The sequence below is a fragment of the Sphaeramia orbicularis genome, chromosome 15 (assembly GCF_902148855.1).
Source record: "Sphaeramia orbicularis chromosome 15, fSphaOr1.1, whole genome shotgun sequence".
In the NCBI taxonomy this organism is placed as follows: Eukaryota; Metazoa; Chordata; class Actinopteri; order Kurtiformes; family Apogonidae; genus Sphaeramia; species Sphaeramia orbicularis.
The window spans coordinates 12,045,220-12,070,296 of record NC_043971.1 but is presented as its reverse complement, the minus strand read 5'-3'; the positions used below and the strand labels follow the sequence as shown (position 1 = coordinate 12,070,296).

General features: G+C 35.0%; 1 protein-coding gene across 1 annotated transcript in view; it reads right to left on the bottom strand.

Moving 5' to 3' along the window:
• ttc7a (tetratricopeptide repeat domain 7A) overlaps positions 1-25,077 on the bottom strand; it is a 169,700-nt gene that overhangs the window by 138,743 nt on the left and 5,880 nt on the right. Inside the window, exons 2-4 of the mRNA XM_030156433.1 lie at positions 24,410-24,617; positions 15,566-15,729; positions 11,445-11,613 (exon numbers count right to left, since the gene is read on the bottom strand). Of these exons, the coding sequence (XP_030012293.1) occupies positions 11,445-11,613; positions 15,566-15,729; positions 24,410-24,617 (541 nt within the window). The remainder of the gene's footprint in view (positions 1-11,444; positions 11,614-15,565; positions 15,730-24,409; positions 24,618-25,077) is intronic.

Genomic DNA, 25,077 nt, shown 5'->3' with positions numbered 1-25,077 from the left:
GGAATAGTTTGCTTTACTATGTTGCAAATAAACATTAATTTTAGATGACATTTAGTCTATATAATGTATATTATTATGGACAGAGGCAGAAAAGCCAGGTGTAGATTACTGCACAAAGAGAGATTTTTATTTCCTTGGTCAGGATATGTACAGTCAGTCCAGCTTGGATTTACAAGGCTGACAATTAATACTGAACAAACAAGAACTCAAAGTATGAATTATGAAAGAGCTGCAGCATCTGAAACTGACCACAATGAACATTTGACAGATAAACAGAACCACAGTGCTTCAGTTTCAGCTTCACAGTTTGTCATGTCTTTTATGTATTGGGATTCTCTATCAACTCACCATGTATTTTTTATCAGTAAGATGGGTTTTTTTGTTTGTTTTTTCATCAATTGCTAGAAATTTCAGGTAACCCCAGTTGAATTCCAAGTGACCCCAGATGGGGTCTCGACCCAAAGGTTGAAAAACACTAGTTTAGAAGTTCCATAGTGAACATGGAAACACTGTCATCTTCTACATTAGGGGTCTCAAACTCATTTTCTTTCAGGGGCCACATTCAGCCCGATTTGATCTCAAGTGGGCTGGACCAGTAAAATAATAACATAATAAACTAAAAATAATGAAAACTCCAAATTCTTGTCTTTGTTTTAGTGCAAAAAACCCCCATTCAATTATGAAAATACTTACGTTTATAACAAAAAAGATGTGACTAACCTGAAAAAACTGAAATTTCTTAAGAAAAATAAGTTAAATTTTAACAATATTATGCCTCAACTTATCATGTGTACATGTGCATTATGGATCGAATCTACAAAGACACTAAAAACTTAGTAACAGGCAGAAAATAGTTAAAACTGTGCTTAATTTTCTTTAGAAATTTTAGGATTTTCATATTTGTTCAGGTTATTTACATTTTATTGTTACAGAATAGTTTGTAAATGTAAATATTTTCATAATTTAATGTTATTTTTTGCACTAAAACAAAGAAAAATTTGAAGTTGTCGTTATTTATAGGCATAATGTAATATTTTTTTCACACCAAACAAAGAAGAAAATATGAAGTCATTATTTTTTGTAGCTTTTTATGCTGTTTTTTTTACTGTAGATTACATTGGTCTGTATGTGGAACCTGAACTAAAATGAGTTCCACAGCCTTGACAGTGGAATATTTGCACTTCGCAAATTCATCCCACGGGCCGGAATGAAACCTTTGGAGGGCCACATTTGGCCCCCAGCCCACATGTTTGAGACCCCTGTTCTACAGCATTGATTTATCAGTAAAACACATGGAGTTGGATCAATGACAGTGGATGGACACACTTGTTTTTACATTCAGTTATTGGTACCTTTGCTGAAAAAGTCACTTTTTCTTAAGATTTTTCTATTTCTCATATAATAACCTTTGAATTTACTCTAAGTTTTCATGAACATCTACATGATCAGTAAGTGAAATACAGGAAAATATATGATTTACACTGAAAAACACAAAATACGGAGGATAATATTATTATAAATGGTGATAAATCACTTAAAAATAGTTAAATGTAGAAAAAAATTCATGTGTGAACTGCCACAAAAGTAGAACTGGGTCTTTATGGGTAAAATTAGACCAATAAAGTGTCCAACAAAAGCTAGATTTCTGTTATTTTTTGCTGTGACCTGACGAATACTGAGAAAGTGATGATCTTTCAGTCATGGTCCAGATCGTTCTGACTTTCTGTACAAATAAACAAAGTAATCAGGAACTTTTCTAGACCGCAGGAGGCCTGTGATGGACAGCAGCGACGGGCCAGACGCCAGGCCTAATCAAATAAGCCGACCTGCTGCCAAAAGACCAGACATCATCATCCAAATATTCACATTTAACTACGTGTAACAACAATATACGATATGCGGACAAAGAAGCATTGGAAGCAGCGAGGAAACCCCCACAGGATCTGATGAAGACCCTTTAGGTCCACTATGAACAGGCAGTTTCTAAACAATCAAATGTAATCAGAATGTGACAGTTAGTGTAATGTGATTCTCTTCAGTCTCATGTGCAGGCTGTGGTATGAGGTCATGTCCGATTATCAGGAAACAGGGAGTGTAATGACATGATAATGATGATGATGAGCGTAACAAGATTATCTAGGTCTCTAAGGACGATTAACTGTGTAATGTACTGTAAAAGTGACCTTTGACCTCTCATAATGTTGGTATTCAATGTGTCAAATTGGGCAAAAATCCTTAAAACTTTATATGATATACACTATACACATATTAAAGGAGTGATATTTTGCTTCTTTTTTTTTTTTAATGGAATTATGCATTTTAAAACATTTCCCTGTGGTCTACATAAAATGTAAATGCTCTACTTGGGTCTGAACTCTTCATTAATTCAGCTCCACAGGTCCGTCTTTAACGCTATTTCTGAGTAATGACACCAGAAAGGTCGTTTTGAGCGCTGGCCCTTTAAATGCAAATGCCCCGCCCCCTCCAGGTTGTCAGTTGTGCTGCTTTGTCTCTTTCAACCAACAACTGAACATTTCAGGTAATCAGCTCGAAGTTTGGACATATTTTCAGTTTTTACTACAACCACTGCTGCTGACAAACAATTATGTCGTACTCGGAGAAACATTTGTTGGAAGTCTTGACCTTATATGTGCAAATGTCGTGAAATAACTAGCTATAAAACGTAGCAAATTAAGCAGAATTTAAAACAGGTTGTAGAAATCCACTGATTTTTGCCAGAATGAATATAAAGATAGATTTACATCACCTGGAGGGTTCAAATTTAAACTTTATGAACTATTAGGGTCCAAATGCACAAATAAATGAACCAAAGACCAAGGTTATTATTGTTAACGAAAACTAACGAAATGACGAAAACTAGAATTGAAAAAACATTTTCGTTAACTGAAATAAATAAAAACTATAATTAAAAGAAAAAAATGATAACTAACTGATTCTGTATTGTGTGCTTACAAAACTAGCTAAAATATAGATATAGATATAGATAAAAATTATGGATAAAATTCCCTTCGTTTTCATCTTTGTCAATGTCGGATTGAAATGAAATCAATTTGTTTCCCTCAAGCTATTTTAGCTGGCGGCACCATATGATATTTAACAGTCCGTCACTTGTCGTCACTTGTGGTTTAGAGTCGTCTTCTCATCCCCACTCTACCTGGAAACATGGAGACTAAAGTTGGGAGAAAGCAGCAGAGTCCTGTCTGGGATTTATGTGAATACGACGGAGAAGAAAAGATACGACAAAACTAAAATTAATACTAAAACTAAACTAAAACTAAGCATTTAGAAAATAACGAAAACTAATAAAAACTAGCAAACCAGCTCTAGAAACGAATTAAAACTAACTGAATTAGAGAAAAAGAAGTCAAAACTAAATAAAACTAAACTATTATGAAAAATCCAAAACTATTATAACCTTGGTTCAAACTGAGAGAAACGAGCTACAGAAAGAAGGTGTGTGTTTCCAGATTCCTGCAGTTTCTTCCCCCGGATAAGAAAAGGAAGTGAACACTTGCAGCCACTGGTCTTTTTCCATTTTCCAAACGAGAAGTCTAATAGTCGCCTTTTAAATTGCACCGTAGGTCACTTTTTAAGTGACTCTCAGTCTTCAGGCTTTTTAAATAGTGTCTCTGTAGAAATCTTTATGAACATGGACCAGCTGCAGGCAATCTTTTACTGGACGTCTTTCACATATGTTTTTTTTTCTCCTGAATTTATCTCATTATTGACATCCCAAAGGTGCCACGAGTAAAGGTAGCGCAGAGGTCATCTTTGTTTTTTTATATCATTACTGTCATTCACAAGCTGAGGTCAGAGCACACGTCAACGCAGCGTAAGAAAAAGGTTACCGACACAACTCTCTGTCCAATCAGCCTGATGTTTTCCAGCCGTCTTACATTGATTCTGACAGATTCAATTTCATCAGTACATCTCCTCCTTTCCATTTCCTCCTCCAAACCCATACAAGGCCATTGTGATTTTAGGTCTGTAATAAGTCCTTCCCAAGGGATTAAGAATGGGTTCATCAAGAAAGTGTATCCAAGGGGCTTGTTCAGTCTCGACAGCGGTGTTTTGCAGGGAAACATGCCAGTTGTGGTCGTATTTATTTAAGGCCCAGGCGGATTGCTATTAATGTAAACTGTGTGTAGTAGTATAGCTGGAGGCGTACAGTGAAGGGCTGCAGCGTTCCTGATTCGTCATGGACGTAAAACACTAACAGAAATCTGTAATGTGTAATCTGCTCGCGGGTTTTTGATGTAAATATACAGAATAAAGCCAATGTGATGAAAACTGATCAGACTCATTTTAGTTCAGGGGCCAAATACAACCCAGTATGATCTCAAGTGGGATGGACCAAGGTTATTATCGTTAACGAAAACTAACGAAATGACAAAAACTACAATTGTAAAAACATTTTCGTTAACTGAAATAAATAAAACTATAATTAACCCTTTCATGCACAAATTATGAGAACCACAGTCAAGATTTTTTTCATGAGTGTTTTTATTCCTCTATAGCACAGGTGTCAAACATGCGGCCCGGGGGCCAAATCCGGCCCGCCAAAGGGTCCAGTCCGGCCCTTGGGATGAATTTGTAAAATGCAAAAATGCAAAGATGTTAACAGTCATTTTTGGTCAGGTTCCACATTCAGACTAATTCAATCTCAAGTGGGTCATAATAACCTGTAAATACTCACAACTCCAATTTTTTCTCTTTGTAAATGTAAATGTTTTCATGTATTTACATTAAAATAAAGTACAATATTGCAAAAAATATCTGAATATCCTGAAATAATATGAACAATCTGAAATGTCTTAAGATAAGTAAGTGCAATTTTAATAATATTCCACCTGTTACTAAATGTTTTGTGTATTTGTAGATCCACTGTGATCTGTAAGTTATAATGTGCATGTGTAAATGATAAACTGAAGCATGATATTTTTAAAATTACACTTTTTTTTCAGTTTGTTCAGATTATTCACATTGTTTGAAAAGATAGTTTGTAGATGCAAACATTTTCCTAATATAATTTTACTTTTTTCACTCTAAAACATAGAGAAGAGTTTGGAGTTGACATTATTTATATATTACACTGGTCAACAACAAATTTATTGTTTAAGTTTTTTGAGCTGATTTAGGATAATTTTGGTGTGCTGAATCCAAAAATCACATTAATTTTGCTCAATCAGGTCAACTTTCTGAACTATGCTACATATTGGCTTTTTAACATTTTTGCTTACATTTATGGGCATTTTCACATCATATGATACAAAATTCTTTCATATTTCTTGCAATAAATGAGTTCTGATGATTTTACTTTTGCCAATTTATGATTAATGTTTTTTTTAATATTACAGGTGAATGAAATGGCTTCGACTAGAAGATCTTGCAAAAATAAGCCTGACGTATTCTGCTACATCTGCGGTGAATACACCATTGTACCTAACAGGAATCAAGTCACAAGTTTCATAAAGTGTGCTTACCAATCTTATTTTGGTATTAATTATTATATTTTGTGAGAAGATCAAATTTTTCAAAATCAAATTAGCCAAAAAACCTGACCTGATTGAGAAAAACAGATGTCATTTTTGGATTTAGCGGTGCAAAATGGTCCTAATTCAGTTGAAAAAACCTAGACAACTTGTCAAACACATTTTTTTGTAACCCAGTGTTATTATATTATAATTTTACTGGTTCGGCCCACTTCAGAACAAATTTAGCTGAATGTGGCCCCTGAACTAAAATGAGTTTGACACCCCTGCTCTATAGGCATGAAAAAAACAAACAATGTGATTGATTTTTTTTTAATTAACCTATTTTTCATGGAATTACAAAAATGTCCACTCAGCTGGATATCATGCATTTAATTTTAGAAGCAAAGAAACATGTATTTACTGATATACTATGAGGTAAAACCATTTTTAATGTTGCTAATTTGATGTTTTCTCATATTTTAACAATACCTGCATATAGATAATATGCAAAAAACAAAACAAAACTGTTAATTACAGTTTAATAACAATTAGCTTTTTTTTTTACAGTCAAACATGTTACTGCAGATCAGATTTATCTAGAACAGCAAATTTACAGTAATGGTATGAATTACAGTGTATGGGACGATACATAAGCGTCCACTGTGTTGGCTGATATGGAACTAAAACAACAAAATCCATAAGTATATAAGAGAACCCCTTTGAACAGCTGTCCACTGTAGTGACCACTATGCATGAAAGGGTTAAAAGAAAAAAACGATAACTAACTGAAACTGTATTGTGTGCTTACAAAACTAACTAAAACGGATAAAAATTAGGGATAAAATTCTCTCCGTTTTCGTCTTTGTCAATGTCGGATTGATATGAAATCGATTTATTTCCTCCAAGGAATTTTAGCTGCTGGCACCATATGATATTTAACGGTCTGTCACTTCTTGTCACTTGTGGTTTAGAGTCAGGTTTTTGTCCCCACTCTACCTGAAAATATGGAGACTAAAGTTGGGAAAAAGCCGCAGAATCCTGTCTGGGATTTATGTGAATACGACGGCAAAGAAGATAAAAGATATTTAAAAAACTAAACTAAAACTAGGCTTTTAGAAAAAAACAATAACTAGTAAAAACTAGCAAACCTGCTCTAAAAACTAATTAAAACTAACTGAATTAGACAAAAAAGGTCAAAACTAAATGAATCTAAACTATATTGAAAAATCCAAAACTATTATAACCTTAGGATGGACCAGTAAAATAATAAAACAGTGAAAAACGTAAAATTATATTATGAAAATGTTACATCCAAAAACTGTCCTTAAAAAATATGGATAACATGAAAAACCAGGAACAACCTGAAATTTCTTGATAAAAATAAGTGCAATTTTAACAATTTTATTCTTATTGTTCTTATTTGTTGTTGTTTTTAATTGTACAGCTTTTTATGTTTTAATCTATCCTTGTATTTTATTCTTTTATTTAGGTTTTATTTATCTTCTATATAGTAATGCACGTTCTGTGTCTGTCCGGGCGTTCGCTGTCCCGTATCAATGTGTCCGATTGATGTTGCAGCACGGGAAGGCTACAACGCCGCTGTTGCACCACAGGAGGGCGTTTTAGCCATGGGTACAATGCTGCTAGTTGTCTGTATTTTTATTTAATGATTTATTTTAAAAAATTTTAATTTATTTTTACAGTTGTTCTATGACTTTTAATCTATTCTTGTATTTTACTCCATTATTTTGGTTTTTATTTATTTTTCTGTACAGCACTTTGGTCCACTGTGGTTGTTTTAAAGTGCTTTACAAATAAAGTTGGATTGGATTGATTGGATAAGACCATCAAAAGTGATCAAAAACAATAGTTATGCAATCAAGTACTAACTCCTGTGTGTATCATGTGACCAAATCAGACAGAAAAGAAAACATGGAATGCCTAAAAGCACTGTTTTTGTCAGTACAATGCCATAGATATTGATGTAAGAACTGAAGCGATTTTGGTTATTATCAAGAAAATATGAAAAATGGATAAATATCAACTCTGAAATTAAACTCAAATGAGCTATTTTTGTTGTTATCATTATATTTGCCCAAATAAATGTACCATTAGTTGTACCAGGCATTAAAATGAACAAGAAATCAATGATGTGAAGAAAACAAGGGTGGTTTAATAATTTTTTCCGCTACTTTATAAAGGCACAAAACATTCAGTAACAGGCATAATATTGTTAAAATTGCACTTATTTCTCTTAAGACATTTCATGTTGTTCATATCTGTTCAGGTTATTCACATTTTTTGAAAGGATAGTTTGTAAATGTCAACATTTTCAAGTAATTTTACCTGTTGTACACTAAAACAAAGACAAAAAAAATTGAAGTTGTCATTATTTATAGGTTATTTTGTTAGTATTTTACTGTTCTGACCAACTTGAGATCAAACCGGTCTGTATGTGACCCCTGAACTAAAATGACCCTTAATTTGATAGAATATAATTAGAACAGATTCACCAGTGAGAAACCAAAGCCTCTCATTGAGTTTACGCTGTATATTCACACCAAAAATCAGAAAGCCAACTGCACGTTACAGATTTTTACAGCCTTCACAGTTAATATCTCAGCGTAATTTTCTGCAGATTGGACCCTTTGGTGGGCCAGTTTCGGTCCACGTGCCGTAGGTTTGACACCCCTGGTCTAAACAGTAGAATTATTTGCTCCTACTGTGTGTGTCTGACCACAGTAAAATGACAGCAATAAACACATGGTCATAAATATGAACTACTTCCTGCTTTGGTATAAACAGTAGCCTGTATAAGTATTATTTTCTACCAATAAAAGTCACTGAATGACAAAAGAAGAACAAAAATAAAAGTCGCATTATGAAGCAATGATTACAAAAATTGTCTCACCTGCTGTTTTCTGATCATAACTTGGTTTTATATGAATGAAGTTTCTGCTATCACCTACATGCTGTTGATTTGTGTTACACTGAAATGAGTCCCACCAAAAACAAATGGCCAAGGGTTTATTAAATCTTTGCTGCAATAATACTTTTATAATATTTGATAATGTTTGTTTAGATCCCCATTTTATTTTTTTTCTTGCTTTTTTTTTTTTTAACCCACTACACCCCCCTTGGAAGACAACTTTATCTTTTAATTATAGCTTGTGTTTAAGTAACAATCTCAAACTTTATATTCACAGATCCCCATTTTCATCTGCATTATTATTTTTATATCCAAGTCCACACAAGTATGAATTTATCATACAGAATGGAAACTACACTGTGGACAAACTGACTACTTAAACTTAAATAAAGTCTTTTAAATGAACTTGAAAATCACATTTTAATGCTCATGATTTTAATGTCTATTTTAATTTAATGTATATATATTTTACCTCTCATCATAAACATATTTTTATGCCTCTCCTGTGATGCTTTTATGTTTTATGTGAAGTACTTTGAATTGTCCTGTACATGAAATCTGCTATACAAATAAACTTGCCTTGCCAACGATTCCTTGTTGTAATTTCATTTATTTATTTATTTATTCATTCATTCATTCATTCATTCATTCATTCATTCATTCATTTAAAAAAAAACAAAAAACTTTTCTTTCTTGTCTTGGCCCACATTAAAGACACATAAATTGCCCCAACAGCCAAATAAAGCTAATCTGAATTTGAATCCTTGATAAAAACCCACTAAATAAGAAAACTTGTGTATGTGGATAGACACAAACTCAGAATTGGAACAGAACACCGGCTTTGACTGATGACATTTCACCAGTCAGTGAGAGTTCTGAAACACTGACGGTCATGGTCAAAAGTTCTGGCAATGACGCAATGTGACTGCTTGTATAAATGCAATTTATTTGCTGATAAAAATCTTTGAAAATAAAGTAAATGTTAATAATTATTACCTCCGCCAAGGAAGTTATGTTTTTGCCAGGGTTTGTTTGTTTGTTTGTCTGTCTGTTTGTTTGTTTGTCTGTCCATTAGTGTGCAACATAACTCAAAAAGTTATGGACAGATTTGGATGAAATTTTCAGGGTTTGTTGGAAATGGGATAAGGAAGAAATTATTAAACTTTGGTGGTGATCGGGGGTGGGGGGGCCCACGGGGGGGGCCACTGATCGTTAGTGTGCAACATAACTCAAAAAGTTATGGACAGATTTGGATGAAATTTTTAGGGTTTGTTGGAAATGGGATGAGGAAGAAATGATAAAATTTTGGTGGTGATCGGGGGTGGGGGGGCCCACGAGGGGGGGCCACTGATCGTTAGTGTGCGACATAACTCAAAAAGTTATGGACAGATTTGGATGAAATTTTCAGGGTTTGTTGGAAATGGGATAAGGAAGAAATTATTAAATTTTGGTGGTGATCGGGGGTGGGGGGGCCCACGGGGGGGGGGCCACTGATCAGCCTTGGCGGAGGTCTGCGCTCTCCGAGTGCTTCTAGTTCTTTACTGTACTTTGAGAAACACGTGGAAAAAACAAAAACAGCACAGCTTGTGAAAATAAAATTTCTGTCTCTGCTGAAACTTTTGATGGTGACTGTACACAGCATCAGTATTAAAGGGACTATATGGTAGTACTGATACTTTAAATATTGAAAAATGACTGAAAATGATCATCAGTGTTTAGAATAAATAGCTCTGAATCTCTGCCTAAAGATGCCAATGTACAAGAAAACCTGATGATACCATATTACAGATGTGTGTAAACAATGAACTTTATACTTGGTTCAGTAAGTGTTACAGTCCGTGGATACAGAGTTGATTTGTTGGTGGTTTTGGTAGAAATAAATATGTTCTGGTACATGATCACCCCCTGCTGGTGAGAGTTTAGAATACCAATACAACAGAAAACCTCATGAAAAAAAAATCACCTAATGACTTTTGACGATTTTAATGAATGTTGTTGTTAGACTATCTATCTATCTATCTATCTATCTATCTATCTATCTATCTATCTATCTATCTATCTATCTATCTATCTATCTATCTATCTATCTATCTATCTATCTATCTATCTATCCATCCATCCATCCATCCATCCATCCCTCCCTCCCTCCCTCCCTCCCTCCCTCCCTCCGTCCGTCCGTCCGTCCGTCCGTCCTTCCTTCCTTCTATTCATCCATCCTTCATTCCTTCCTTCCATTCTTCCATTCATCCATCCTTCCTTCCTTTCCTCCTTCATCCGTCCATCCTTCCTTCCATCCATTCTTCCATTCATTCTTCCTTCCATCCATTCTTCCATTCATCCTTCCTTCCTTCCTTCCTTCCTTCCATCATCCATCCATCCTTCCATCCATTCTTCCTTCTTTCCTTCCTTTCTTCCATCATCCATCAATCCTTCCATTCTTCCTTCCATTCTTCCTTCCTTCCTTCCTTCATCCATCCTTCCTTCCATCCATTCTTCCATTCATCCTTCCTTCCTTCCTTCCTTCCATTCATCCTTCCATCCATTCTTCCTACTTCCCTTCCTTCCTTCCTTCCTTCCTTCCATCCATCCATCCATCCATCCATCCATCCATCCTTCCATCCATCCATCCATCCATCCATCCATCCATCCATCCATCCATCCATCCATCCTTCCAACCGTATACTTGTTATTGCAGTGATAACTAATGGTCAGTTTTACAGTTAAAATAAACCCACTTATCCACTGTATTCTCTGCTTATTTCATCTCTAATGTGAGTTGTGAAGCATATTAGCTCATTGTGCCTCAGCTCCAGCTGCATAGAAAAACCCAGGGAACGTATCTACTGGTATGTTCCCAGGGTCCTGTGTTACCAGTTCCTAACCCTGACGCTGCTGACCCTGGGAACCAACTCCTCAACACCCACACATGAGGCTGGTATCAGAAACACCATGAGCGAGCAAGCGAGAAAGAGAGAGAGAGAGAGAGAGAGAGAGCAAATAAGCGACTGTCCTTCATGTACCTTTAATAACGAAGGCCTCGGCCAGCAGGCGCAGGTGGTAGATGGGCTGGTCGTCCTTCGTCAGCTCCTCCAGTCCCACCCTGGCACACATTCCCTGGGCATCCCGGTACCGTCCCTGCACATAATGGACCTTGGCCATCAGCAACAGAGCCTCATTCAGATACCTGGGCTGGAGAACAGAAAGAAATCAGTCAAACAAAGAGACTAGAGCAAAGGTCGCTTTGGAAAAAAGCATCTGCCAAATGCATAAACATAAACAAAGGTGTCAAACATACGGCCTGTGGGTCAAAACTGGCTCACCATAGGGTCCAATCTGGGGTGTGGGAGGAATTTGTGAAATGCAAAAATTACACTGAAAATATTAACAATCAAGGATGTCAAATTAATTTTAGTTCAGGTTCCACATACAGTCCAATTCAATCTAAAGTGTGTCAGACCAGTAAAATACAATCATAACAATTCATCAGGGCAGGGTGGAGACACCTGTTGGAGACTCTGTGGGACAAATAATGCAAATCACCGTCATATTTTCTGGACTTGTCCAGTGATCACACCATTCTGGGAGCAGCTATGCGAACATTTAAATAACATCTTTACTGAAAAAAATTGCTGGTAACTGTGAAGCCCTGTACTTAGGAGATATTTCATGTGATAACTGGACCCTGAAAGATAAAAAAAAAAACTGTTGTTAATACTTTTGGCAGCAAGTAACAGCACTATCACTAGAAAATGGTTAAAGCCTGAAGCACCTACAACTGAAGACTGGATCAATATCATACAGGACATCTACACTGAACAAAAATATAAATGCCCCACTTTTGTTTTTGCTCCCATTTTTCATGAGCTGAACTCAAAGATCTAAAACTTTTTCTGTGTACACACAAGGTTTATTTCTCTCAAATATTGTTCACAAATCTGTCTACATTTGTGTTAGTGAACACGTCTTTGCTGAGATAATCCATCCACCTCACAGGTGTGGCATATCAAGATGCTGATTAGACAGCAGGATTATTGCACAGGTGTGCCTTAGGCTGGCCACAATAAAAGGCCACTCCAAAATGTACAGTTTTATCACACAGCACAATACCACAGATGTCACAAGTTTTGAGGGAATATGCAATTGGCATGCTGACTTCAGGAATCTCCACCAGAGCTTCTGCCTGTGAATTAAATGTTCATTTCTCTACCATAAGCCATCTCCAAAGCTGTTTCAGAGAATTCATGAAGAAGACTGTGCAAAGAAAATGGTGGTCACACCAAATACTGACTGGTTTTCTGACCCCCCTGGACCACCCAATACAGTAAAACTGCACATTTTAGAGTGGCCTTTTATTGTGGCCAGCCTAAATCACACCTGTGCAATAATCCTGCTGTCTAATCAGCATCTTGATATGCCACACCTGTGAGGTGGAGGGATTATCTCAGCAAAGGACAAAGGAGAAGTGCTCACTAACACAGATTTAGACAAATTTATGAACAATATTTGAGAGAAATAGGCCGTTTGTGTACATAGAAAAAGTTTTAGATCTTTGAGTTCAGCTCATGAAAAATGGGAGCAAAAACAAAAGTGGGGCATTTATATTTTTGTTCAGTGTACATTCTGGATGAGTTGACATTTGTTTTAAGGGTCAAAGGGAATCTTTTTTCACTAATTGGTCAAAGTGGACAAACTATGTAAAACCTGCAGTTGCTGTGAATTGAATATATCGGTTATGTGAAAACATTTACATGATATACATTTCTGTTTTGGTTAGTGTAAGCATATACACCTTAATGTGTCTTATCTTGTTGATGAAGAAGCGCAGCAAGCCCTCTCCTCCTGCCCACTTGTCATATTTGTTCTATATTCTACTTAAAAAACTTGGATTAGCAACTCACTCTTTCGTTCACATTTTAGGTGTGGATATTGAATTGAACCTGCAAGGGAAGTTTTGTATGATCTGCTTCTCTGAATAAACAAAGACTGAAAAAAAAAAAAAAAAAAAAAAAAAAAAAAACAATCATAATAACCTATAAATAATTACAACTCTAAAATGTTTTCTCTGTCTTAGTGTTATAAACAGTTTAGTTTATAAACTATCCTCTCATAAAAAAGGTAATGACATGAATAACGGCTAAAACAAGCAGTAATGTCTTAAGAAAAATAAGTACAATTTTAGCAATAGTCTGCCAGCTCTGTGTCTTTGTAGATCCACTGTGATTTCTAAGTTGTAATGCACATGTGTGAATGATAAACTGTAATATTGTTAGAATTGCACGTTCAGATGCTCCGTTGTTACCATAGAAACACTGTCATCTTCTACAACATTGATTCACCAGTAAAACCCACGGAGTTGGATCAATGACAGTAGATGGAGACACTGGGTTTTATGTTCGGTTTTCGGTATCTTTGCCGAAAAAGTTCTAATTCCCTATTCCTTCTTTCTGAGTAATGACACCAGAAAGGTCGTTTTGAGTGCTGGCCCTTTAAATCCAAATGAGCCACTTCATGTTGACCGTGCTGCTCTGTCCCATTCAGCCACTTGTGTTCGTTAATACAACCAACAACTGAACATTTTAGGTAATGGGCTCGAAGTTTAGACATATTTTCAGTATGGACTACAACCGCTGCTGATGATAAACAATTATGGTGAGAAATGTTTGTCGGAAGTCATGACCTTATACGTGCAAATGTCGTGATGTAACTAGTTATAAAACGTAACAAATTAAGCCAGAATGGATACATGTTGTAGAAATCCACTTGATTTTTGCTGGAATGAATATAAAGATAGCTTTGCAGCACCTGAAGGGTTCAAATTCAAACTTTATGAACTATTAGGGTCCAAATACACAAATAAATGAACCAAAGACTAATAAAAGTGGGTTTAGCAAAATATGACCCCTTTAATGAACATCTATGAGGCCGATGAAACAAATGTAGGAAAATACATGATTTACACTGAAAAAATGCAAAATACAAAGGATAATATTAGAATAAACTGTGATTGGCTGGTCTTTATGGGTTAATTAAAGGCTGAATAACTGTCCACTGTAGTGATTTCTTGTTTTCGTGACGTGTTGTTTTTCTTGTTGGCTTTTAATCAATGAGTGAGATGGGGTTTTTTTGTTTGTTTATATATATATATTTATATATATATATATATATATGTATACATATATATAATATATAATTTTATATATATATATATATATATATATATATATATATATATATATATATATATATATTTTTTTTTTTTTTTTTTATGCTGTTTTTACCAGATTTTAATTTGTCTTTGTTTTTATGATACTTGTATTTTGTTGTTCTTAGCCAACTTTGCACCCTATGTTATCACTATTTTTATGTATTTATTTCCTTGTTTTATGATTTGTGTCTGGCACTTTGGCCAGCTGTAAAGTTCTTAAAGTGCTTTATAAATAAAATTGTTATGTTATGTTATGTTATGTTATGTTATGTTATGTTATGTTATGTTATGTTATGTTATGTTGTCATGTCATGTCATGTCATGCTATGCTATGCTATGCTATGCTATGTTATGTTATGTTATGTTATGTTATGTTATGTTATATTACGTTACGTTACGGGACGGTATGTTTTGCTATGTTATGGTATGTTATGGTATGTTTTGTTATGTTATGCAGTTATGTTATGCTATGTTATGTTATGTTATGTTATGCTATGCTATGCTATGTTATGTTATGTTATGTTATGTTATGTTATGTTATGTTATGTTATGTTATGCTATGCTATGTTATGTTATGTTATGTTATGGTATGGTATGGTATGGTATGTTATGTTTACTATGCTATGCTATGTTATGTTATGTTATGTTATGTTATGTTATGTTATGCTATGTTATGTTATGCTATGTTATGTTATGTTATGCTATGTTATGTTATGTTACGTTACGGGACGGTATGTTTTGCTATGTTATGGTATGTTATGGTACGTTATGGTATGTTTTGTTATGTTATGCTGTTATGTTATGTTATGTTATGTTATATTATGCTATGCTATGCTATGCTACGCTACGCTACGTTACATTACGCTACGCTACGTTACGTTACGTTACGCTACGTTATGCTATGCTATGTCATGAATGAAAGGGTTAAGGACTGACTGTTAGACGGCCTCGGCTCAGGATGGTGTTGATGAGGCCTTTGGCTCGGCCCAGTCTGGGCTGGCTCTTGTCCATCAAAGGTGTGGAGCTCCGTAACAGGTCCATGTTTTCCATTAGACACTCCTCCAGCTGCGCCTCGGCCATCAGCAGCGTTCCATAATCATCTACAAGAACGACATTCAGAAAGTTTACAGAAAACACGGTTTGTTAGAGCAGGTCTGGGTCCAGGGTCACAGGCCATTTGTTTCTGTAGCCAAAGTAAACTGGTGTAAGTCCATGAAAAACAACATTTCCCATCAGCTCAGGGACAGGAGTTCAGATCATTTTTGTCTGTTGAGGTCTGCTGGGAGGCTTTAGTTTCCACTTTGGGGCTATTTTCCTAAAATAGACTTGATAAGCATTCCTCACGTCCACCTACAATGAATAACGATATATCCAGTTCAAGTTTACACAGATAGTCCACAGCTCAGGCAGGGTGCAGTAGTAGAACACACCCTGCACATTAAAGCCTTCCTGTTTAGCTTTGAGAGTCTGTGTGTGAGTGTTCTGAAGCCAAGTCTGTCAGCGCTGTTTACCTCCTAATATAACTGATATTTATGCCACTTTGTTTTATCAGCGCAGCCCTGACCAAACCTGTCAGATACAGCAGCCATAAACAGCTGGAACCAAACTAAACTAAAAGCTATTTAATGATTTCACAAGTTGGACCCAATTCTGTGGAAAAACCAAGTATTTATCCAAGAGTTAGTCAACATTTCAGGAGAGTTAGAATAGAATAGAATAGAATAGAATAGAATAGAATAGAATAGAATAGAATAGAATAGAATAGAATAGAACAGAACAGAATAGAACAACGGAACAGAACGGAATAGAACAGAATAGAACAGAATGGAATGGAATGGAACGGAACAGGACAGAATAGAATAGAATAGAATAGAGTAGAATAGAATAGAACGGAACGGAACAGAATAGAATAGAACAACGGAACAAAACGGAGGAGAGTAGAATAGAATAGAATAGAATAGAATAGAATAGAATAGAATAGAATAGAATAGAATAGAATAGAATAGAATTAAAAAGGTGACTATGATTTGGCAAATATTTCTACTATTTATTCAGCTACTTATATGAACATTTTGACTTTTGGTTTACCTAGTACACTAACATTTATGGGGGGTTTTAACACGTGTGTATATTAACACATTGAAACTAATGAAGTGTTCCTTTATGGCCTGAGAAAACCAAAACTCTTTTAGATTTGCTGGAAAATGTGACTTATATGAGCTCATGTAAAGTTGATCTGGTTCTCGCAGATCAAATACAGGATGATCTTACAGAACATGGTGTGTTCTGCAGATAAATAAACAACACAAGAGTTTATGAAGTCGGTGAAATTACTTCCTGTAATCCACATCCTGGTCAACAAAAAAAAGGCTCCACCTGGATTTAACACAAATACGCAAATATTTCAGATCCTTCCACTGAACACTTACTGTGGTGTAGAGCTTTAACCCTTTAACTGACGCAGTGAGCAGCTGCTCATTTCTTAAACATCCATCAGTTTGTAGAGAGCATAAAGATCAGACAATATTAGGATTCACCAGGATCAGAGTGGTTCAGAAAACACATGGATCAGACACCAGAGTCCAGACCTGAACCACACTGAGAAACTTTAGGATGATGTATCATGAATAGTGAGGGAACAACACAAATCTTTCTGATGTTGATCAGTACAGATGTTTGTTTGACATTTTGTCATTGTGTCTTTGAATGTAGAAAAAATGCATTGCTCTTGAACTAAGAAAGATTATGGTTTAACCCTTTGATGCATTAATTATGAAAACCTTACAATTTACTGCATGTTTTAATACTGTAATAACAGTTTAAATGAAGAAAAACACAAAAACAGAAGTTGATTTTTTGAGTTTTAGTAGAGAAAAAGCATTTAACCCTTTCATGCATGAATTATGGAACCTTGGCCAAATTTTTTTCCTCAGTGTTTTTATTCTTCTTCAGGCTTAAAAAACTATGTGATTGACATTTTTTTTAATTAACCTATTTTTATGGCATTTTAAAAATGTCCACTCAACTGGACACCATGCGTCTAATTTTTGAAGCAAAAAAACATGTATTTAACCTTTTCATGCACAAATTATGAGAACCTTAATCAAGATTTTTTTCCTGAGTGTTTTTATTCCTCTTTAGGCGTGAAAAAAACAATGCAATTGAACATTTTCTTATGAAAAATAAATAAATTTTAAAAAAAGTTTAAAAAAAAAAAAAAAAAAAAAACATTTAAAAAAATAGTAACAATACTTTTAAAAAAATTCCTAGGAACCTATTTTTCATGAAGTTGCAAAAATGTCCACTCAGCTGGACACCATGCATTTAATTTTTGAAGCGAAGAAACATGCATTTACTGATAATTGCGTGAAAACTATAACTATTACACTCAGGGGAGATCTATGCAATGTCACCAATTCATGTCAGAAATGATATGTAATGTCTTAAAACTTTAATAAAGATATGTGTAAAAAAAAAAAAAAAAAAAAAAAAATCCTTGAATATACAAGAGAACAGCTGTAGAATAAGTGTCCACTGTAGTGACCAGTATACATGAAAGGGTTAAAACACAATATCAGAAAATGATATACTGTGTGAAAACTATGAAATAAAAACATTTTTAATTCTGCTAATCTAATGTTTTCTCACATTTTAGCATACTCTTAAAACTGGTTATTACTCACTTCATGGAGATAACATGCAAAAAATAAATAAATAAATAAATAAGAAGAAAACTGTTAATTACAGTCTAATAACATCTAGCAGTTGATTTATACTCAAACATGTTACTGCAGATCAGGTTCATCAAGAACAGCAAAGTTACAGTAACTTTTTGCAGTGTATGAGATGATGCATAAGTGTCCACTGTGATATGCAACTAAAACAACAAAACCCATGAATTTATAAGAGAACAGCTGGAGAATAACTGTCTACTGTAGTGACCAGTATACATGAAAGGGTTAAAATAAGAAGAAAACATTGGTTTCATATGTGGTAAAGCATTGGTTGCTCATGTTGCACATTATTAGAGCTCATTTCTAGATCATTTCTTTTCAAAATAAGCTGCAAATTCTGACCTGGAAAAGGGAAGATATATGTTCTAAAAACAAGGTTGACATTCTTACACTGCTAAGCTATTTTTTCTTTTATCAGCACTTAAAACTAGAAAAAAACATAGATAAATGTCCTTAAAATAAGTACATTTCCCTTTCTTGAAAATCACTTTTTGCAGTGTACACAGAGATTGGACTCTGCATCATCAATACAAGATCTGCACAAAAATTAGTGCAACTATGGATGGAAATAAATGTTCTGACATTTACAGCAACACTACAGAAGCATTTTATGGAAATAAATGATTTCAATGTGTCCTCACAGCTAAAGGCAGTCCTGTGAAATGTGAAATGTGTTGGACTTGACCAAAACACACTGTTTTGGTAGACATTCATGTGTTCTGGCACTTGACTTCCCTCTGCTGTTGAGAGTTTGGAATATCAGCACTACCTAGACTCCTTTAACCCTTTTACCCTTGTGGTGGAAAAATTTACTTTTTATATTTTATACTCTTTATATTTTATACTTTTAATATTTTATACTGTTAGTACATCTTCTTTTAATGCTGAGTCATTCTTCATGCATATGCTTATGTGTGATGTTTACCACTCTGTAACACCCCCGACTCGGGAACGGAGTTCTTACCTTGAGTTAAAACCCAAACACCTAAATGTCTGGATATGTGATGGCGCCTGCATGCTAGATATTATTTAAACAAGGTAAGGAACCGGAACCGGAAGGACTGGTATGGAGTGGTATGATTTACATATGGGGTTGTCATTTGGATGTCACCACTGGGGGGGTTGGATTTTTGGTCTATATAATCTTTAATATTTTCATGGTTAAGGAGACTTCATTTACAGAGTTTCTCTGTGATTGACTTCTCAATAAATGCATTTATTATTTTAACTCTAACTTTCTCTCCTCCTCTTTGTGTGTGGGTTATCAGTTGAACATTTCCACAACACCCTTCAGCCTAAAATGGTCTGCCTTGACATTTTTTCTTATTTTGACCATAACAAGGTCAGAAAATATGCTATGAGTAAGTCATATTAGCCATTTTTCCAGAATAATTACAACATCTAGGACTTATTTACAATTTAACTGCATGTTTTAAAGCTGTAACAACAGTTTAAATGAAGAAAAACACAAAAACAGAAGTTAATTTTATGAGTTTTAGTAGAGAGAAAACATTTATCCCTTTCATGCATGAATTATGGAACCTTAGTCAAGATAATTTTCCTGAAAAACAATGCGATCAAGTTGTTTGTTTTTTTTTGTTTTTTTTTTTAAGGAGTTAGAAAAATGTCCACTCAGTCGGCCATCATGCATTTAGTTTTTGAAACAAAGAAACATGTATTTAAAACCTAATAAAGAAAGACATATGGAAAACTATGCAATTAATGCTGCTAATCAAATGTTTTCTCACATTTTAACACACTCTAATACTAGTTATTATTCACTTCATGGAGATAATATGCAAAAAACACGTTTAAAAAAAAGAAGTTAATGACAGAATAACAATTAATTGATTTACACTCAAATGTGTCACTGCAGATCAGGTTTATCAGGAACAGCAAAGTTACAGTAATGGAATGAATTGGACTGTATGGGATGATGCATAAGTATCCACTGTGTTGGCAAATATGGAACTAAAACAACTAAATCCAAGAAGAACCGCTGAAGAATAGCTGTCCACTGTAGTGATAACTACACTGAAAAAATCTAAATCTTATGAAATACATTTTTCTCATTTCTAGTCCAAATATCTCATCACACTTAAAATAAGACATAATCACCTAAAGAGTAACTTTTCAGTGAGATATAAGAACTTATTTTTAGACAACAGATCTTGAAAATCATATTTCAAGAAATCTTACCAAGATAATTTTTTACTTGTTCCATTGGCAGATTTTTTTTGGCTTGAATTAAGCAAAAAAAAAAAAAAAATTAAATTAAGGGGAAAAAAAATTGCCAATGGAACAAAAATAAATTACTTTGGTAAGATTTCTTGAAATAAGATTTTCAAGATCAACTGTCTAAAAATCAGTTCTTATGTCTCACTGAAAACTTACTCTTTAGGTGATTATGTCTTATTACCTCCGCCAAGGAGGTTATGTTTTTGCCAGGGTTTGTTTGTTTGTTTGTCTGTCTGTTTGTTTATTTGTCTGTCCATTAGTGTGCAACATAACTCAAAAAGTTATGGACAGATTTGGATGAAATTTTCAGGGTTTGTTGGAAATGGGATGAGGAAGAAATGATTACATTTTGGTGGTGATCGGGGGTGGGGGGGCCCACGGGGGGGGGCACTGATCAGCTTTGGCGGAGGTCTGCGCTCTCCGAGTGCTTCTAGTTTTAAGTGTGATGAGATATTTGGACTAGAAATGAGAAAAATACACTTAGTAAGATTCTGATTTTTGCAGTGAATGCATGAAAGGGTTAAGGCAGTGTATTTCAACCTTTGGGTTGGGACCCCACGTGGGGTCAACTGAAATTTCTACTAATTGATAAAAACAAAAAGTAAAAAAAAACTTACGAATAAAAAATATATGGTGAGTTGAGAGAGACAATTCCAACACAAAAAAGACATGACAAACTGTGAAGCTGAAACTGAAGCACTGTGGTACTGTTTATCTGTCAAATGTTCATTGTGGTCGGTTTCAGATGCTGCAGCTCTTTCATAATTCATAGTTTGAGTTCTTGTTTGTTCCGTACTAATTGTCAGCCTTGTAAATCCAAGCTGGACTGACTGTACATATCCTGACCAAGGAAAATAAAATTCTCATATTGTGCAGTAATCTACACCTGGCTTTTCTGCCTCCATCCATAACAATATATATTATATAGACTAAATGTTGTCAAAAATTAACGTTTATTTGCAACATAGTATAGCAAACTATTACATGATCAAAAACAAATTAATTTTAGCCAAAAAAAAGTCTCTGTTTTGAATGTCTGGGGTGGCCAGAAATTTGTGATATTAAAATGGGGTCATGAGCCAAAAAAGGTTGGAAACCACTGGGTTAAGGTAAATTAAGGTTACAGATTATAAGCATGAAACGTCAGCCTTCAATAGCAGTACTTGCTGTAAGTTATAATAGGGCCTGTAAGTTCACGATAACATCATAAAAAGTACATTTTCAAGTTAATTATGCACAAAAAACTACTTAAATCTTCTTAGTAGTGCTGTGTACCGAACCCACGTTTGCTTTTTTACAGTTTTCGGATGGATTTAACCTCTAAGTTTTTCTACATTTGTCTTTACCCTGCATGAAGTTCCTCTATCACTAATCTAGGACAAAGTCAAGTGCATCATGTCATCTGTGTAGCCTCATCATCAGAGCCGCTGTTATAAACTGCATGCACACCATGATTGACTGATTTAACACTTGAGCGCTTGTGCATGCAGGGAGAAACCGCCGGTGTGCACTTTCAGCCGGTTCCAGGCACAATAACAGCAGATCTGCAATTGAGTCACCTGAACCTATATTTACTTAGCTAAGGTGAGAGGTGGAGGCAGGTGCATTAGCCACTTCACAGAGTCAAGCTGTACAGGGCACATTATGATAAGTGTGTTTGCATTTCTTTGAGCACGGTGTAGAATGATTTCACAGGCAGGAACAGTTCACTGGAAAAATATTGTTTTGCATAAAATACCCTTGAGTCTGTCCTGCATGGTGTGGACACTCATACATTACACCTTCTTTCATTGTGTATAGTGTAAACTTCCAGGTAGTGTGTGGTGTTATTAATAGAGCCATCCTGTCAACCCTCTGTAACCCCTGATCTGGAAGAAATCAAGAATTTAGAGGAGGGGTGTCAAACATGCGGCCCAGGGGCCAAAACCGGCCCACCAAAGGGTCCAATCCGGCCCGCGGGATGAATTAGTGAAATACAAAAATTACATTAAAGATATTAACAATCAAGGATGTCAAAATAAATTTAGTTCAGGTCCATCTAAAGTGGGTCAGACCAGTAAAATACTACCATAATAAAGTATAAATAATGAAAACCACATATTTTTCTCTTTGTTTTAGTGTAAAAAAATAAAATTACACAAAAATGTTAACATTTACAGACTAGCCTTTTACAATAAATGTGAAAATATCTGAACAAATATGAACAACCTGAAATGTCTTAAGAGATTTAAGAGTAATTTTAACAATATTCTTTCTGTTTTTAAATGTTTTGTGCATTTGTAGATCCACTGTGATCTGTAGGTTGTAATGAACATGTAAAAATGAGAAGCTGAGGCCAAATAATGGCATAAATTGTTAAAATTACCCTTTTTTTCTTAATAAATTTCATTTTAGTCATGGTTCATGTTTTTTTTCCATATTTTTTTAAAAGATAGTTTGTAGATGTAGAACTGTTGATAATATAATCTTACTTTTTTCACTCTAAAACATAGAAATTAGACATACAAATTTTGGAATTGATATTATTTATGTATTATTATGTTATTATTTTAATGATCCGGCCCACTGCAGGTCATATTGGGCTTTATGTGGTCCCTGAACTACACTGTAAATAAAAATCCTGTTGTTTTTACAGAAAAAAAAACTGGCAGCTTTGGTTTCCAGAGCAATACTGTAAAAAACACATCCAACTGTAAACATATTTATGGAGTAACATGTAGATTTTAAACATGTAGATGATTTTAAACACTTTTAAACATGTAGATTTAACATTGGGTTTAACTGGTAAATAGACTGCACTTATTTAGCACATTTTCTACACCTTCATGGTGTCCAAAGCACTTTCCAAAACCACCAGGTCCAACTGGGAACAGTTTAGGGTTCAGTGTCTTCCATGGACACTTGGACATATGGACAGTCTGAGTCAGGATTCGAACCACCAACCCTTTGGTTATTGGATGAGCCGCTCTACCAACTCTACCAACCCATTAATTTATAAGTTTAAAATGTTACACTGTTAAACGTTTCCTTTTTAATAACTTTTAATATAAAAAAGCAAATATGCCGTTATTTCAACATTATAATCTTACAATTTAAACGGCACCACATTGTATTTCAATTTACAGTTTTGTTTTCTAAAAACAACAGAAATACATAATTTCTACATACAAATCTGGTTTTGTTCACATACTCTTCCTGTAAAAACTACAGCTATATTTGATTCAATCGATAACACAAAAATCTTTTCAAATAATCAACTTTGCATTGTATTGTCACTTACAGTTGTTTTAGGTTGCAATTTTACAACTTTTTGGTGTTAATTCTACAGTCATTTTTTACAGTGTAACATGAGTTTGACACCCCTGATTTAGAGTATGTTTTGGACTTAGTGGAATACATTTACAGAGAAGCTTCAAGTACAGCTGCATATTATATCTTAAGGAGAGTCCAAAGTTCAACTTGTAGAGTATTCGCTGCATAAAAATAACCATTCACTGCAAGCACGACTGTTTTTTTAGGGGCTTAAAAAACTACTTTATGGATCAGATGAACAGAAAAGGAAAATACAACACACAATATTATCATTAGTGAAAATACACATATTGTTATTTGGAATAAAATCATACAAATATGTAACTTAATTAACTTTTACCTGAATAATCTTAATAACATGGCTTATTTTTAATCAGAATATGGGTTTTTATGGCTCATTTTTTTCATACCAGGAAGTCACAGGTGATTCCCCCCCCCCCCCCCCCCCCCACACACACACACACACACACACACGCACATATACACACTCTCTCACCGTCCTCGTGGATCCGTGCAGCCTGCATGTGTTCGATCATAGCCGGTATCTTGTCCCACTGACACTCGGCCCGGTACCGCTCCAGCTCGGTCTCCAGGCGGAGCTGAGTGAAGGAGACCCGGGATGCCATCGGCGCTCGGTCCCGGTGGAGGTGGTGGTGGTGGTGGTGGTGGCTGTATTCCCCGGACACGATGGGAGTAACTGCGGACTGCCAGGAGAAATAAATGTGTAATCTGTGAGTGCGGAGGGGAGGCGTGGGGACTCCAGCCACAAACACAGAAATGACAACTAAACCCACTGTGGAACTGACTAATGCGTGGAAGTTCACTGGATGTGAGTGTAAACTTCCTTTAGGGGGTATATACAAATGAAGGATTTTAGGAGACTAAGGACTAGACCACGGGTGGAGTAAAAATACTAATAGCATGCTGTAAAAAAAAAAAAAAAAAAAAAAAAAGAAAAAAGTTGTACAATGGTCTCTTTTAAACTGTATATGGTGTTTTTGATCCATTTCACCGTTGTACATGTAATATTGAGCTGATTGATCTGTTTAATACGGTGGCCCAGAGGTGCAACAGGCCAAAAAATTATCCACTAGACGAAAAAAAATTATCTACTACAAAAAAAAAAAAAAAAAAAAAAGAGAACAGCCTAAAAAAAAAAGTATC